Here is a 15,879-nt window from a genome sequence, read left to right as displayed (position 1 = left end):
AGCCGGGCACAGTAAAGTTGTTATAGAAACAGTTGTACGACGGATGAAATTATTGTAACGGTCAAAGAAAGTGAGATTAAGGCACACAACGATGCGATAGTTCTACCGTTATTTTTTTAACATACATGTTACATACGTGACACGTATGTACGCGTACGCATGTTTTCTATGAAAGTCTGCTGTATTGGATCTGAGCAACAATCTTCATCGTATACGATAGGCGAAGCACTGACAGAAAAGATGTGGCATCTTAATGTTGGGATGCCGGTTAATGATTTGCCGAAGATACAGTATTTAATTATCCGAAACTTAATCGACTAAAGCTGACGAAGCAGGACCTTCTATTTGTGTTCTTTGCTGTCTTTTTTGCCGAGAGTCCAACTTGAATTGACGCTAGCCTCATGTAGAAAAATCTGAACTTAAAATTGTATTGATCATTTCTAGATATAAGCAGAATAATAATAATAATATTTGTTATCCTTCTCAGATGCAAAAGCCGCAACGGAAAGGGATCTGACTCAAGTCAGGATCACCTATCTGCAACAGGTAATACATGCTGAAAGTTACAAAGTAAGTGCTGAAAAATAATTTGGCACACTAAAAATTCAATCGAATAAATTTTGAAAGGTGAACCAAAACAGCTTGCAAACATTGAGACGCTATAATTCCCGATAGTGATGATGGCTCAACTATCTAGGATCCACACTAGGCTGAAGATGTCACAGTCACATGTCCTGTCTATTAATAATGCTCCTTTACGCCTAATCCAACTTCTATTAACAGGACATATGTACATATAATCTAATCAATAGTTACCGCGATCTAAGTATTTTAAGAGGCTGCTGCTGAGATAAGTAACATTTATGCTCTATTAGATGAGATTCCGCTTCGCAGCGATACGGCCGACAGCGGTGTCGCAAGTCGACCAGGATCAGCGTTGGGTCCTTCTGGACAGCTTAGCCCGCAGATTGCCCTGAGTCCATTTGTCGTTGTGGCTATCGACTTCGGCACAACGTATTCAGGCTACGCGTACAGCTTCACACGGGACCCGGAAAGTATACATATCATGCGGAAATGGGAAGGTGAGTTAAAGCATTTTTTGCAATTTAAAATGGCGTCTAAAATATATCTAGAATAACAAAAGCGATATCTGATGTCGAAATTAAGCATCATTCCACAAAGCTAGGCCCCTAATACGAAATGGAATATACCGGCCTCGACCTGGACTACACGTTGTGGTACTCACGCTGGCTTTCTTTTGTTGCCGGATCTATACGTTAAGAAGTCTATCGATGTTTTATTTTTTTCTTATCAAAACTCGTTAGTTTCTGGACTCGCAATAGTACGCTAGTTGGGAGAAGAGTGTCTATGTAAACGGCCCCGCTAACCTTAACTTGATCTTAAACGCGCCAGATTTAAAAACGGAATGTCGTGGGACGTTGACTATATATTTGAATAGGTTATGAAGTAGTCATCAAGCAGACATCCATAAGAACTCTAAATTTTAGCACAAAAGCGGCTCTAAATAGTGTCGACGGAAAGTTCAGCTTCAGATATATTTCCAAGCCGCACTACAGTAAGCATTTCTGATCGTAGCTTGCTAATCCTAACGTTTAATGTACAGGTACACTTAATAAATATATGGCTCTTAAAGGTGTGAAATTAGCAAAAAAAAAACAAGGCTGTGAGCATCATCAGCAATTATTATTAGCAATGGTTATGAATACAGCATCGAGAGAACAGGGTATATTTCAACTTTCATAATGATGATGGTGGTAAAGTAAATAGCAACAGTCGTCGATTCGCTTTTTATGTTTCTACAAGATACAAGAGTTTAGTCTCAAACATCTTGCTAGTTGTTATAAATGTACAGACGACACCTAGCATTCACTTCACTGCCACAGAGCGAAATGTCCTTCGTCTTTGATAAGAGACATGACTTCTGTGTTTGTACTAATAATGACTTTATATTCTCAAAATAGATTTCATTACGCTTACCATTCAACGCTCATCGCCGCCGGCATAAAATGCAGAGGACGCACATGTAAAACCACGCGTGATTTCAAAATGTTCTAAATGTGAGGTATTTTGTACGGTTTAGAAGTATTTGAGCAGTTTAGGTTAAAAAAGCTGATCGATATCAAACGATCAGTAATGTAGTTATGGAATCGCAATTATCATTATCATTCTAGTGTGATTTTACAAGTAGCATTTTCCTGCATATCATCAGATTCTTATAGATGACCCTCTAACTCATGGAAGCCTGTTGTACATTTTCTATGTACTTTTTTTTAGAAAGTTTCGCATCTTCTACTTTTTCTCCTAAAGAGATCATCTGAAAACTTTGTTTCGCTGAAGCATATCACTGAATCATCTTTATACAACCGATCGGAAATGAATATTCTACCATTCTTTTCTCTTTGGCCCTTTGACTCTTTGGCCTATTTTTAAGTCTTCGGTAGCTCAACGAAGGCTCGCTACTTTGTCAGTCCTCCTCCGTTTGTTTTTCCATAAGTGCCGCTAAAGTGTGTCTTGAAATGGTCAAAATTGTTCCACTGGAGCATCACTTTTTTTTAAGCCCTTCGATACACAAGGAACTTTTACGTATCCGAATTGGCGTGGCTAGCTCGGCAGCAACAGTAGCGTCATGTTGGTTTTGCGCTTTGTGGAACTTGCTTTGAGACTGGACAAGTTCGCAGCCCTTTCGCCTGCACGATATCACAACCACGCATTATGTAGTGCCTATGTGATGGAGATTTATCCCGGCGAACGTATACTCCTGTCAGTTTCCACACGTGGGCGTCGGTGCTCAATCGAAGTTGGATTTAGTTAGTAACACTGGACAATATTTCAGGATGACAGGATACAAAGGAAACAAGCTAACAAGTATTGATGATAAAAGACGAATAGGCAACTTCGAAGTGTAACTAGTCAAACATCACTGGAAAAAAGTTACAGGAAAGGAAGCTTACAATACGGACACTACGGCTTCCGCCATTGAAAATGGTGGTGCCGTCCTCATCGGTGCCATCCGTTCACCGTCCGTTCTGAATGACGGCTCATCGTGGTTGGTCCACTTGGTCGTGTTGATCGTCCACCTTACGTCTCTGTGAAGGTGCAAGCTTAACGCTTAGACGCACTTCATTTTGCGCTAGCAGGCAGCAACCTAAAGCAATGCGTAACTCTAGTATCCGACGTAAAATTCGAAACATTGTTTTCTCATCTGCCAACCGTTTTTTTATCAATCACTCCACAATTTTATCAGAAGCGCCTGCATGAAGATGGGTCTGCTGAAGCAGGAGCTTTTCAGCCAAATTTTCAAGGAGACTCCTCCTTTATAAAGACGAAATGTTTGTGCCCGAGCGCATACAACAGTGAATATGTGCTAATCGTTGTTAAAAGGTCATGCTCGTAACTAGTATAGGATATGGCGTGATTTGGTATCTGTGCGAGATTGATCTTGTTTTTGGATAGGTCTCTGGTTAAGTGCTTGCCATTATACAGAACACCTGAGTACTGTTGCTAACGGCGTCAGTCGATCTTTTTGGGTCAGGCACCGATTATTAGAATGAGATACAAAGAGTGGTAACGGCTGCGAAGGTACACATTTGCATCTGTTGAAGTATACTATCAATCTGAGAGAGTTGAAATTGTAGAGAAAATCAGTCTGCAGTAGAGGAAACCTTGTTGTCGTTGTTGTTGCTGTTTTAGTATATCCCAATTAGATTACACAACTATACCAAGAGAAAGAGCACAGCTTTCTAAAACGATCCTTTAATTCTTGTTTTTTTTTCCATTTTTTTTTCAATCGAGTTTTAATTTTCTGGCCGGCAAGCTAGTCGCTCATCGCAATAGTATTTGCTACACAACTTTATTGGATGACCAATAAAGATGCCCTTAGTCCCTAATTTTAAAGAAAGGTAATTCATGTTGGCTGTTAAAATCGTAGCGGAGCTTTAACTTAGAGCTTAGAGAGCATTTAGCTTCGTTGACCCAGTTTCTTCCCCCCTAGCTGACCCGTCAAGACAATATAATTTCGGAGTCATCGATAATTGTAACTTGCCGAAGACGAAAAACTACCAAGCATAGTCGTCATCATACAGTGTGCAGTATTAACAAAACTGAGAAAAACAATACTGTGTTAATATGGACTAAAGAACACGCTATACTTCTTTAGGGTCAATTACAATGAAATTATTAGCAGAGCAGAGATAAATTCGATTTATTTTTTAGGAAAAAAATTAGGTTAACTTTATCAAACGTTTGTAAAAAAAACGTTACGGTTATTTTATACTATTTGAATCATTGTAATCTATTGACTCTTGTGCAATAATTTCAAACCTGCTGATTTAGAGAACCCAAGAAATACCCAGCACTTCTTTCGGTATAACTTTATAGTTCACAGATATTTCCATTATGGTCGTCTTTTGCACCCGTTTTTCCAGTGCTTAAATGCAAATGCACTTATAAAACATTATCTAAGACTAAAAATTATCTAAAAAACCAAGAACTCCCATTTTCTACATTTAAACCTCAACGTAAATAGACGTGTCTGCAGAACTAGAATGGTGAATTCTCGTTTTACCGACACCAAGCGTAAGAATTCACTTCAACAAGAAAGACTACGCCTGCGTATCCAGTTAAATAGATGGCATAGCACGAAGTACACAAGCTTCAGCGAACTTAGCGAACTTAACTAAGCGAAAATAGCTTCTTAAAAAACATTACGGTTTATTGCTCAGACAGTTGAAGCATAGCGAGTATGAAACCCAAGGGTGGAAAGGAGCGGACAAATGAACTCGCATTCTTCATCAATGCATCGTTGCGTACTATCTCATCAATAGATACCTCGAACATCTGCTAAATAAGCACCAAGCTTGTCGATGTATCGGTCAGGTCGATGTTTAGTGATAACAACAACTCGTATATAGAGGCTTACGGCATAGATAAACTAGCTTTGGCAAAAGAGAGTGGTATAGCCTTATGCAGGCGCGCATTACAATCGAAGTTGCTAGAGCTGGAAGATAGAGAGTAGCATTACCTAACATTTTCTGCGCTTGTTGTTAATAATTTATTTGTTAGGTAATTGGAAAGTCTGCTAATAAAAACTAATTTGTATTAAGGACATCAGTGTTCGAACAGCAAGCTCCCGACCGTCTAGCTATTAAGGTCCACTTGTGAACGCAATACTTTAATTCGTTAAGGACCAATCTAATCATACTGGGGTGTTTAGGATTGCTTCGACGCCGCTACAAATCGGGCTACTGAAATCCCTCGGTCGACGGCTTTGGTTAAGACTCGCGACTTCGATTAAGTCATTCAAAATTTCGTTAGGTCTTCATTTTGCTAAACTTGTACAGAAATTTAACTTCACATACGTAATTTAGCTTTATGACGTCTCATTTCCATGTGTTCTAGGAGGTGATCCGGGTATTCTCAACCAAAAGACTCCAACATCTGCACTGCTAACGCCGGAAGGCGAGTTCCACTCGTTTGGATTCGCTGCCCGTGACCATTTCCATGACCTCGACGTTGAACAAGCTAAAAAATGGTTATATTTCGATAAATTCAAGATGACCTTACACAGCTCAGAGGTAAACACGCCAGTAACTTCGTGCTAGATTCTATGGTTCCATAGCATCATTCGGAACACCACGGTGTCAGTAGTATTTGAGCTCTGTATAGGTACACGCATAGCGAAGTTTGCAACCAACTAAAACGTAATGAAATTTTCCCTTTGTCCTGAAGACTCTGTAGATAACTAAATTTTTCAAATAATTTATAAAATCGATGATTTTTTACACCATCTTTCGTCGCTTCTGAGCACCAGTACCTTACCTGATGAAGACAAGCCCACGAAAGAAACCAATAGCTCCTAACCTCGCAAACGACACACATTACATAAACTGTGTGAATAAAAATAAGCTGTCTACTATACATCGATTCGGCTATGTCTTCTAAGCTTCTAGTCAAACAAAACCGAGATAGAATGGATCTTCTTTCTGATGCCAGCCGTTTGTTTGAGCCCTTTAATACGATCAGCATTCTTCATAAGGCCGTGCAATTGTCCATCGCTTCACACTGGAAATGTATTCGTTAACCGGAATGCTTTTCGAAGGCAATCGAGACCACTATTACCTGAACATTTCGGCAGCTTTGTCTGAAATCAAACTTGTCCATTTCCACCCAGTGGCTGCTGATTTCTCTCCCATTATCACCAACGTCACGACCGTCATTTCGACGGAAGAAAGGAGACGGAAGCAATATTTTGCCAAGTTGATAAACGCAAGGATCAACAGTAGCGGGCGACTATGAAGTGACAGCATCGATTTAATAGTTTAAACAAAAGCCATTTGTATACCAACGATGACTAGAAATACTTGGAACAATGAACGCCCGGTACGATGATGATGATAATAATAATAATTCCTATTGCTTCATTTTAGCCGTTTCGTGGGCATATGGTACAAGACACGAAGAGACTCGCGTTCCTCCCTCTGCAAACGAATACCAGCCTATTTTCTTTAATACTCCATCCTTTTGTACTGTCGCGACTGAATAGTCTAATCAGAGGTAACTAAATTGTATTTCATAGGGGCTGCAACTCTAGCGAACGCTGTGCTACTGTTTATCAGCGAGTCGTGCCGTATACAGATGAAGATCCTGATAAAAACTTAATTTAGCTGCAATAGAGATTGATGAAGGTACGACAAATGGCTGCGATCGACTGTGAACATAACTCGTATTAACATAAATAATCACAACAGCCCCAGTTGCAGTCCGCAGTAGAAGGGTACGGTAAGACGACACGAGCAGAACCGCGCAAATAGTAAGTTTCGTCCACGTGTATGTCTGTCGGTGGCCATTTGCGTCGACTTCGGTAGACTTCTTCTCGGTCAAATAACAAGCCGCCCATGTTTTCTTGTGGCATTTTTTATTTATTTTTTTGAAAATTGTCTTCGATTGGTGATTTGTTCATCGGCAGTCCATTCAAGTTCGTAGTAGCAATTGTAGCTGGGCGTAGCGTAGTTGACGATTATCCGACAAAAACGATGTTGAGGCAAGGTCCAGAAAACAAAACAGAGATAATAATTGTGGTACTTATATTATTTATTTTTGTCAACGTCACGATAATGTTATGGCGTGGCGGATGAAGATCTGCCATTTTGTTAATACTGAGGTATATTGGTTTAGAAGAAGTTCGGTCATTCCTAAACATTGGGTACCGATGACCCGCGCTTATAGAGGATTGCCTCCGTCAAGCAATGAATTGAATTAATTTTCGACCTGAAGATCGCATACAAAAAAAAAGCGAACACTTCAGAATCTAGGAACCTGGCTCAGATTGGGACTTTCTCACTGCATAGGAAGGTTAAGATGCTCGGTCTGAGAAACCACAGGAGCAGACGAAAACAATGAGCAAAGATACATTGAAAATAAATCGGCGATACTTTAGAGATAAGGCTCGCTACAAAGGTGCCGTTTCCAACTGCAGAAGAGGGCGTACGTACTAGGCAGAATCCGCGAAAGTTTCGGATGCAATCGTTGAAGACAAGATTGGGTCGGTTTTCCTCTTCCCACTAACCTAATGAAAAAATCCGATATGTCTTTGCCGCTGCCGCCGACGCGCCTGACCGCCTGCGTACGTATTTTCCATTGCAGACGAAGTTTTAACTCAACTTCTAACTTCGAGGAACTTGCTTGTATCCAATGTCGTAAGGCATAAAGTATGTTGCCAAGCGCTCAAAAACTCAGCACTAAATTGAATTGACTATCGGCCCTGAGTCCTGCTGTCGAGCAAAATTCAATTTTTAACCATCGACAACTTGGCCAGAAACGGAGTTGAACGTATGTTGAATAAATGAAAAAGTACGAGTACCGTTTCTTACTAAATTGAAAAAATATGCAAATTCAAATGTAGCCGCTATTCTACGCGGAGGTCGTAAGTTAAACAGAAGCGCCGAACAGTTATGATAGGAGTGATATATTTTTCCGTTTCGTCAGAAGAAGACTCGATTTTGCACAAGAGATGAGCCTATTAAAAAAGGACGTTCTCGCCGTACGCATCTATAGTGGTGATGAACCTACGCATGGCTAGTAAAAGCTAGCTTCCATTAGACAGTCGAACTGACTGCTGATTCTTGTCTGAAGTTGCATTACAACGCGGATGAGTGAATACGGGAATTTTTTTTTTGTTCCAGCTGGTGTGTAATCATGGATAAAATTTACATCAGGCGTTTCACCGTCTGCTTTAATGGATGGTGTTTGGTTCATGCATTACAATTGAAAAGTATGCAGATTCAGCTCGTCGGCCTGAAAACTCAACGCGCTTTATTAGTCATATGACGGCATACTCGTCCTCCCTGGCTTGAGCTTTGTTATCACCCATCAACCACCTATAAATTATTTAAACGAGGGTTAGATAAAGCTGAAGTCTCCTGTTCTCTACGATAAGCACTGGGAATTGCCCAACAGCATGACGATATTCCAAAATTATATCCCGTTGTCGTAATATTTCCACACTATCCATTCCATAATGTAGGCAAATATGAATTGCATGAAAGTGATATAATTGTACATGTAACATGTAGGCGCAGAGTCATATATGACAAATCGGATTTCCCGCGACGTTTTGTACCGGTATTTGGGGGGTTCTACAAATTTATACCAGACGTTGAAGTCTCTGCAAGTCTGACAGCTGAAACGGAAATGTCTCTTCGATTTAAGCTAGAAATACCTAAACGTATGTTCACCATAGGTTAGGCCGTATGCTAGAATGGATTAGAAGCATGTATTATATGAGTTGTAGAAAAAACAAGCTGTGCATTCGGTGAGCCGAATAAGAAAGCCGTGTGACTTATTGCGAACCGTGTGCTTGAAGCAATGTGGTGTATATATTTCTCTAGAGTGAAGCACATTTAGAATTTAAAATCTTTTAAGCGTTTTTTTGAATTCGGTCGTTTCAAACTGAATATGTTGCGCTGCAAACGTTAATAGCTGAACGAACCGGCCAAATGATCTTAGGAAAAAATAAATGTTCACGCCTTTTATCGCATAGATGCTCAATAAATATTAAGTGTAAGCATAAATTAAAATGAACCAAACGATAAAACTATTAAGCAATTCAAGCGCGACAGAAGCTCTGCTTCAGATAGGTATTTTTTTTTGTAAATATGAAGGATTTCAAATAAGTACGTTCGTCTGCTTCCGTTCGTCCTTGAATCCTCCTAGAAACTCACAATCAACTGATATGAATGAACATTCGATGGCTGGCAAATTTCCAGTCCACCAATTCTGTTCGACCGGGCCCTGATGAGGTCATATCCCTCGCGCAGCTGGGGCTCAATGCTGAGCTCCGAAATATGTATTAAAATATTGAAGCAGCTATCGAAAATGCTCGAACACAGAAGAAACTTTAATCGATCGAAAATAAACAAAAATGAAAAAGCCAAAACGGAGAGAAAGAGAGAGAGGGAGTGAGAGCAAGTGTGCGTGCATGAAAGAGGTAAAGAGTGAACGTAAGTGTTTATGTGTGTGTGTGTGTGTGTGATAGAGAGAGAGAGAGAGAGAGAGGAGAGGGGGAGAGAGATCCAAAAATTTGTTTCGGAAATTGTGACACTTCAACGAAAATCTTGTAAAGCACTCATTAATTCGAGCTGGTGCTGCTGCTGCAGTGTTTACGAAATGAGTCCTTGAGCCGTAGGAGCCTTAGTTGGACCTCAAAAGCGACTTGAAAATGTTCAATGTTTTTTTTTACTCAAGCGTCGCTCGCCTGCAGGAAACGGGCTGGAGTGAGAAAAATGAAACAGCAACGGCAGAAAATGCCATTTTTATATGGACCCACCATGACGATTAGAAGTAATGCGTAACTAGTCTTCCCCAGGAAGGTTTCAAGGCCGTACTTCAAAGGCACAAACGAATCTGTGAAAGAGCTTGTCGGATTGTTTTTATTAGAAGATCTAATCAGATAGTTAGCGAACGACAGAAAATATGTTTATCTTTCGTAATTGCTAAAAGACGAGCTATGGAATGGATTCACATTGAGTTTTAATGAGACCAGTGTATATGGCACTCTCAGTTTGGTGGCAATTCGTAAACACAGCCAGCTGACGCTTGAAAATCGATCAGGACTGATGGCACGTTAAGGAGGCTGTAACAGGTGAACGCGAACTTATAATTACTGTTAACTCTAGGCAAAACAAAGAGAGGTTTTAACTCTGCTTTCTCAAAAGGGTAACCGATCATTAAATAGGCGAATATATGGTTAGGCGGGAACTTGGGTCTAGCCAAATCAAAGAACAACTTGAAGTTATGAAAACACGTTTGCGTGTATAAAACAAAACTATTATACACTAAGATTATCCAAATGTTCGCTCTTGGTAATTTTAACTAAGAGGTTAGAATAATCTTTCAGCTCTAGCCGCCTCAGTGACCATAACAGTCAATCCCTTTTTAAAATAAACAACTTGCCCTTAGAAATCATTAAGTTTTTCGTCGGACTTCTTCGTAGTTATTTAGATTTTTATGAACTTCAATGAGAGAATCGCGAATAGAATGTAGCAATATAGATTATTTTCATTCAAAGACATACCTTCCTGTTGATTTTATTTTCAGAACCTCACCCGAGATACTGAAATACGAGCAGTGAATGGACGCCCACTCAAGGCGCTTGCCGTGTTTTCGATGGCTTTGCGTCATTTCAGAGACCAAGCTCTACGAGAAGTTCGAGAAGCCGTCCCTGGGCTTGCTTTTGAGGACATCCGTTGGGTGATTACAGTACCTGCTATTTGGAGACAGCCGGCAAAACAATTTATTCGAGCTGCAGCTTATAAAGTACTCATCGTTCTGCTGCTGTGAAAAATTTCATTTTCTTTAGTCGATACAGCCAATTAGGGCCAAATGCATATACATATATATATATATATGTAATCCAGATTTCCAAACTAAATCCATGCTAGCGATAACGGCGGTAGCAATAGCTAGTTACAACGGATGGGGACTGCTGGGCTATGGCTAAACGGGTTTGCTGCACCAGCCCAATTCGAGTTGTTTGCTGCAATATGAGTAGCTTCGTCTGCTATTGTGGCGTATCAAGGCGATTGTCAACAGCCTTGGAAAACAGGGATTCGGGTCGAGACCGGGTTTGATTCTCATCAGGTATTAACCCGGTTTTAATGCCTAGGATCGGTCGTTCCAAGTCTTGAAATACGTACGAAGTATTTATTTACAAGTATCCAGCTATAATTTAGTACTATTATGCCCCTGATGCCCAAGCTGAGCCCAAAACGATACTCATGTAGAACTGTCTCGGATTCACAGCATGCACGTCACAGGGGAACCGACAATTTTTGTTTCCGGAGTGTGAAGTAATGCCAATAGTAGTCCGAAAGCGTTACCCAAATAGTTGTAATAATCTGCGCACATTGAAAACAAAGATCGAATTGATGAAAGAACTTTTTCTTTGTCGTTCCTCTATTCTTCAGGCTGGCATTGGCAGCCCGGAGAATCCGGAGCGTGTCGTGATCGCTCTTGAACCTGAGGTGGCTTCTGTGTATTGCCGCAAGCTGAAAGTGCATCAACTTATGCCCGACGCGCCACCATCGAACAAGATTTTCTTTTTGCGCGACCATGTCCCTGACTTAAACCTTCAGCAAGCCGTTGATGAGCAGCAGGGTACGTCTGTATACATATATACAACATGATCGGACTAATGATGTATACACGTCTGCATGATTGAACATTCCGTGGTTAATATTATATTCACGTTGCATTGCATACGATCGGAATCTTCCCCATAACCTGTCGTAGATTTAGTTTCTCACATATACATATCATGTGTTTGTTGAAACGAGACAAAAACGAATTGTTTTCGAAATAACGAAAGTTATCTCTCATATGGCGATTATTTGAGGAGCGTATTCCGAAAAGAGCGGGACTTTCCGAATGAACTAGTGGGGTTACCAGACGATTCGGATGTCACTCTATTTGAATAAATCAAACAAACTATCTATGACAAGCACTTTGAGAAGGTTTTTTTCACGCTGGATCCTGACAGCTTGACAGACTCAATTTATCCATCTTGAAACTGCCATATAACAATGCACTCAGTGGGGACAATCTGAAACGACGGTCGTTGAACAAGGTATCTATCTAACCTTACGAATATGATTATTGTGACAAAGCAATCAGCGCGTGACCAGGACCAGACAGGGTTTGATCGAGTGTCTTCCTGACATCATCCGAATTATCATATCATTCGAAAGACTTTTGTATGGATGTAATACAAGGGGAAATGTTCTTGAAACAGAGAAAAATCTTACAGCTTACTACCTACATGAACTGTTCGTAAATATTCTGTGCTAGCAGCCGTTCTCCTCATAATCGTTCCTAACAATGCCATTAACCTTATTACCCATAGCAATAACCTATCAATGCATGGGAAAAGTCCACTGTATTAGCGATATAATAGTTAAACACACATAAAAAAAGGGGGGAAAAATACTTGTAGTAATCCATTAACGAACTTTAACATCTACGTTTATTTGTCCAGCTGCGTGCAACTTTGAACGACCTATTACGGATGGCGGAAGCTGCACAAGTTACTAGTAGCGGCTTAGCCTCAGGCAACGATTGGTTTCGACTAACACTGAATTTTGCATGATTTCTAAAACTGCTTTGAAGTTACTCAGTGTGTCTCGTAGTGTTCTGATAAGGGTGCCGGTGCAGTTAGAATTTTTAATGCTCTAGGTATTAAACACCGCCGGAGGCGCGGTAACAACCAGTGGCACGTCATAAAGACGTCATCAGACCCCCTAGCGTCTACAACTGAACCATAAAAAATTCCTTCAGAACCATCAAAAAATAACTCCGCACGAAATTCCATTTTGCGTTTCATTATTTGAGTGTAACATACTTTGGCGGGAGTTTGGCCCTCTATGGCACAAATCAAAAGTAGTCGCTGACGAAATCCTTGTCAAGTTATTCGATACGCTTATGGTGGCGAAAAATCGTGCTTACACATTTCTATGTACATACAGACAGTCGATAAACAACATACATATTCAAGTGGAAAAAAACACAGCTGATAAAAGAGCGTTCTCTCCCGCCAGATGTCATAATGAAATTTGTTTTTTGGCGCGACGCACCTTCGTTAACAAAAAATACTTAGTGAGGCTATTTTATAAAGATAGTAAGATAACAAGACATGTAGATAGGTCTTTAATTAAGTAATATTGTAAACCTAGACTGCATTTGTTGCTTAGTAATATATGTTAATTTATTTATTTTAAAGGAATATAAAGTTGCCTTACTCCATATCGCACGCCAGCCTATCGATATCTTGAAACGAAATCCTAAGTACAAAATCGTCAATCTGCAGTCGCTACGCTTGCATCCAGTGCCAACAAACACCCTTCTTTCCGCTGTATCAATTTTATCTATACGTCGATGCTCTTGTCTGTATAGGTATTTTTGCTCACTTTTAGCTTTATCTGTCCTGCTTTAGCCTATTTTCTATGTTTTCCTTCGCTTGATCTTTCTTTTACTTCTTATTTCTTGGCGCCTATCCGGTCCGTGGCCTGCTTTTCCTATTTCTTCTTGCAGACATCTACTGCGGCTTCGGCGGCCTTGTTGAGGGAACCTATTCAGTGATCTCTGAAGTTCCGGCAACTGTAGCATCAGTTAACACGGTCGCCATCACCTCATCTCTTCTGTCTCCGTTTATGCACGGCAGTATGACACAAATTAGCCACAATCATCAGTACTTATATACAACTCTATATAGCGGTGCCAATGTCTCAACATCGAGCACTCGGAGCCGAGTAGAGCGCTTCGAAGACTGTCTGACGCGAGGTAATCTGCGTTCGATATGGATGGAAAGCAGAATGCTCTTGTGGGTTTAATTGGGTTGGCAAGTTTGCGCGTGTGGCCGATGGCTGAATTGCAGTAACGAACGATTAGGACAGAGCTGTTTATTGCTGTCGTATCTTATTTTTGACATGATGAGATATGATTGAGTAATGGTACCACACCTTGTAATATCAGAAGGCCTTTGCTTTCGGCCCTTTCTTCATTTCGTGAGAAAAACCTAGGACAAAGTCTAGCACAAACTATGGTCATTTTACCGTAGTGTCATATATCATATACGGCGATCGTTTGGTTCAATTCAAATCGCACGGCGTATCACTTCCACGAGTGTTGCTTACTGATTTGTTTAGCTAATGCAAAATAATGTCTTGTAAGTAGGAATTGATTAAAATCTTGGTCAATTTTATAGCGCACTTACTGTGGGGTAGGTGCAAGAAGGGTGTCCGTCCAAGTGCTGATTTGATCTTAAAAAAAATGCCGGATCAACAAGAAGAGCAGAAGACAACAGTGCATGTAATATCATTGATGGCAGTTAGGACGTGTTTCCTAGGATCTAAGATTGAAAGTAACTCTTGCCGGCTATTTCGGATGATTGCTCATGGAATAATACGCTTACTATATGTTCTTCGAATAACACTTGCTTTAGACAAGAAATACAATTCTTGTATTCCTTCTAAAACGAAAATTGACGGGAATTTTTGAGAAAGTGTTGGGCGGCGAACGGCTGCCTCGGTTCATTTATCGCTATTATAATCACCATCGAGTTGGCGCATGTCCAACAATCTTAGGCACACGATATATGGTCGTGGACTGTGGAGGCGGTACGGTTGATATAACGGTGCACGAGCTACGTGACGCGCTCGGCACACTCAAGGAGATCCACAAGGCCACTGGTGGACCCCATGGGTCAGTAGGGGTAGACCTCGAATTTGAGCGACTCCTCTGCGATGTCTTCGGAGCCGATTTTATTGGCCAATACAAACTCAAAAGGTATGGTAGGCGTATTTGCTTAAGAACCCACAAGTAGTCAAGCTCTGCAGGACGTTCCTATAGAGAACAACAAGAAATTCATTTTAGTTTCCCTGCGACTAATTCCCGCACTCAGGCAGGGCCGATGCAAACGTTATTGAACTCAGGCAATTTTATACAATATATGTGAACAACATGTTTAGGAATGATTTGCATAAACTCATTCAATGATCTAGGCATTAAATTATCTTAGTGAATAAAACTTATCAATAATTAAACAATGTATACACCCTTGTCTACGTTTCCTTTGATTAAGGCATCTCTCTGACAACGTTCACTTGTGTCCCTTTGATGTACTCCTACGCACAGATCATCCGGTTGGGTAAACCTTATGGTAGGCTTTGAGGCCCGCAAACGGAGTGTTAGCCCGTATAAAGAGACCCCGCTCAACATCTCTCTGCCGTTTTCGTTTATTGACTATCACAAAAAGGTTAAAGGATCCTCGGTGAGTTCTTCTGTTTTTCCGCGAGTCTTCGCAGCCATATCGATAAACCACTATGCGACATAGTCAGTTCACATTTGTGGTAGCATTCAAAGTGTGTGTGGTAGCATATAAAAGTGTACATTTATATAGCTTTATAGAATGGCAGTTCCCGCCATGCTGTTCGTTATCGCTTTTCCGTTAAAAAAATACAACTACAAATCCTTACTATATTATTCATATCTGTTCTAGGTGGAGAGTGCCATCAAGAAGTTTGGCAGCAAAGAAGTCAAGTGGTCACCCCAGGGAATGCTAAGGTTAGAAGCGCGCCTCATGTTAGCTCTATTCCGGCCAACGTGCGAGGCAATCCGCGAGCATATAGCGGCTGTTCTCGATCACCGCGGACTGAAAAATGTCCGTTATCTTTTCCTTGTTGGTGGGTTCGCGGAGTCGCAGGTTTTGCAAAAGGCGATACGAGACGAATTTCATTCAAAAGTAAGTAAACAAGAGCTATTTAAACTTACTGTTCATATCATAAGCAACTATTGCCAATGATTTTAACT

The 15,879-nt window shown here is 40.6% G+C and overlaps 1 protein-coding gene across 10 annotated transcripts in view; it reads left to right on the top strand.

Moving 5' to 3' along the window:
* The window catches only part of LOC111265134 (heat shock 70 kDa protein 12A), a 72,362-nt gene that overhangs the window by 53,348 nt on the left and 3,135 nt on the right, over positions 1-15,879 (top strand). For 9 of the 10 annotated variants that reach the window (XR_002683283.2, XM_022841544.2, XM_086970358.1 and 6 more), the window contains 9 exons: positions 488-546; positions 876-1,082; positions 5,419-5,594; positions 10,615-10,833; positions 11,484-11,673; positions 13,603-13,851; positions 14,655-14,856; positions 15,205-15,340; positions 15,569-15,811. Coding sequence is in view for 9 of the 10 variants with exons in the window: in XM_022841544.2 (XP_022697279.1) it covers positions 488-546; positions 876-1,082; positions 5,419-5,594; positions 10,615-10,833; positions 11,484-11,673; positions 13,603-13,851; positions 14,655-14,856; positions 15,205-15,340; positions 15,569-15,811 (1,681 nt within the window). In the remaining variant the exon portion in view is untranslated. The remainder of the gene's footprint in view (positions 1-487; positions 547-875; positions 1,083-5,418; positions 5,595-10,614; positions 10,834-11,483; positions 11,674-13,602; positions 13,852-14,654; positions 14,857-15,204; positions 15,341-15,568; positions 15,812-15,879) is intronic. The other variant, XM_022841545.2, reaches the window with a different exon arrangement.

The sequence above is a fragment of the Varroa jacobsoni genome, unplaced genomic scaffold (assembly GCF_002532875.2).
Source record: "Varroa jacobsoni isolate VJ856 unplaced genomic scaffold, vjacob_1.0 scaffold_936, whole genome shotgun sequence".
Classification (NCBI taxonomy): Eukaryota; Metazoa; Arthropoda; class Arachnida; order Mesostigmata; family Varroidae; genus Varroa; species Varroa jacobsoni.
The sequence above is the reverse complement of the archived record's forward strand: the minus strand, read 5'-3'. Positions and strand labels throughout refer to the sequence as shown.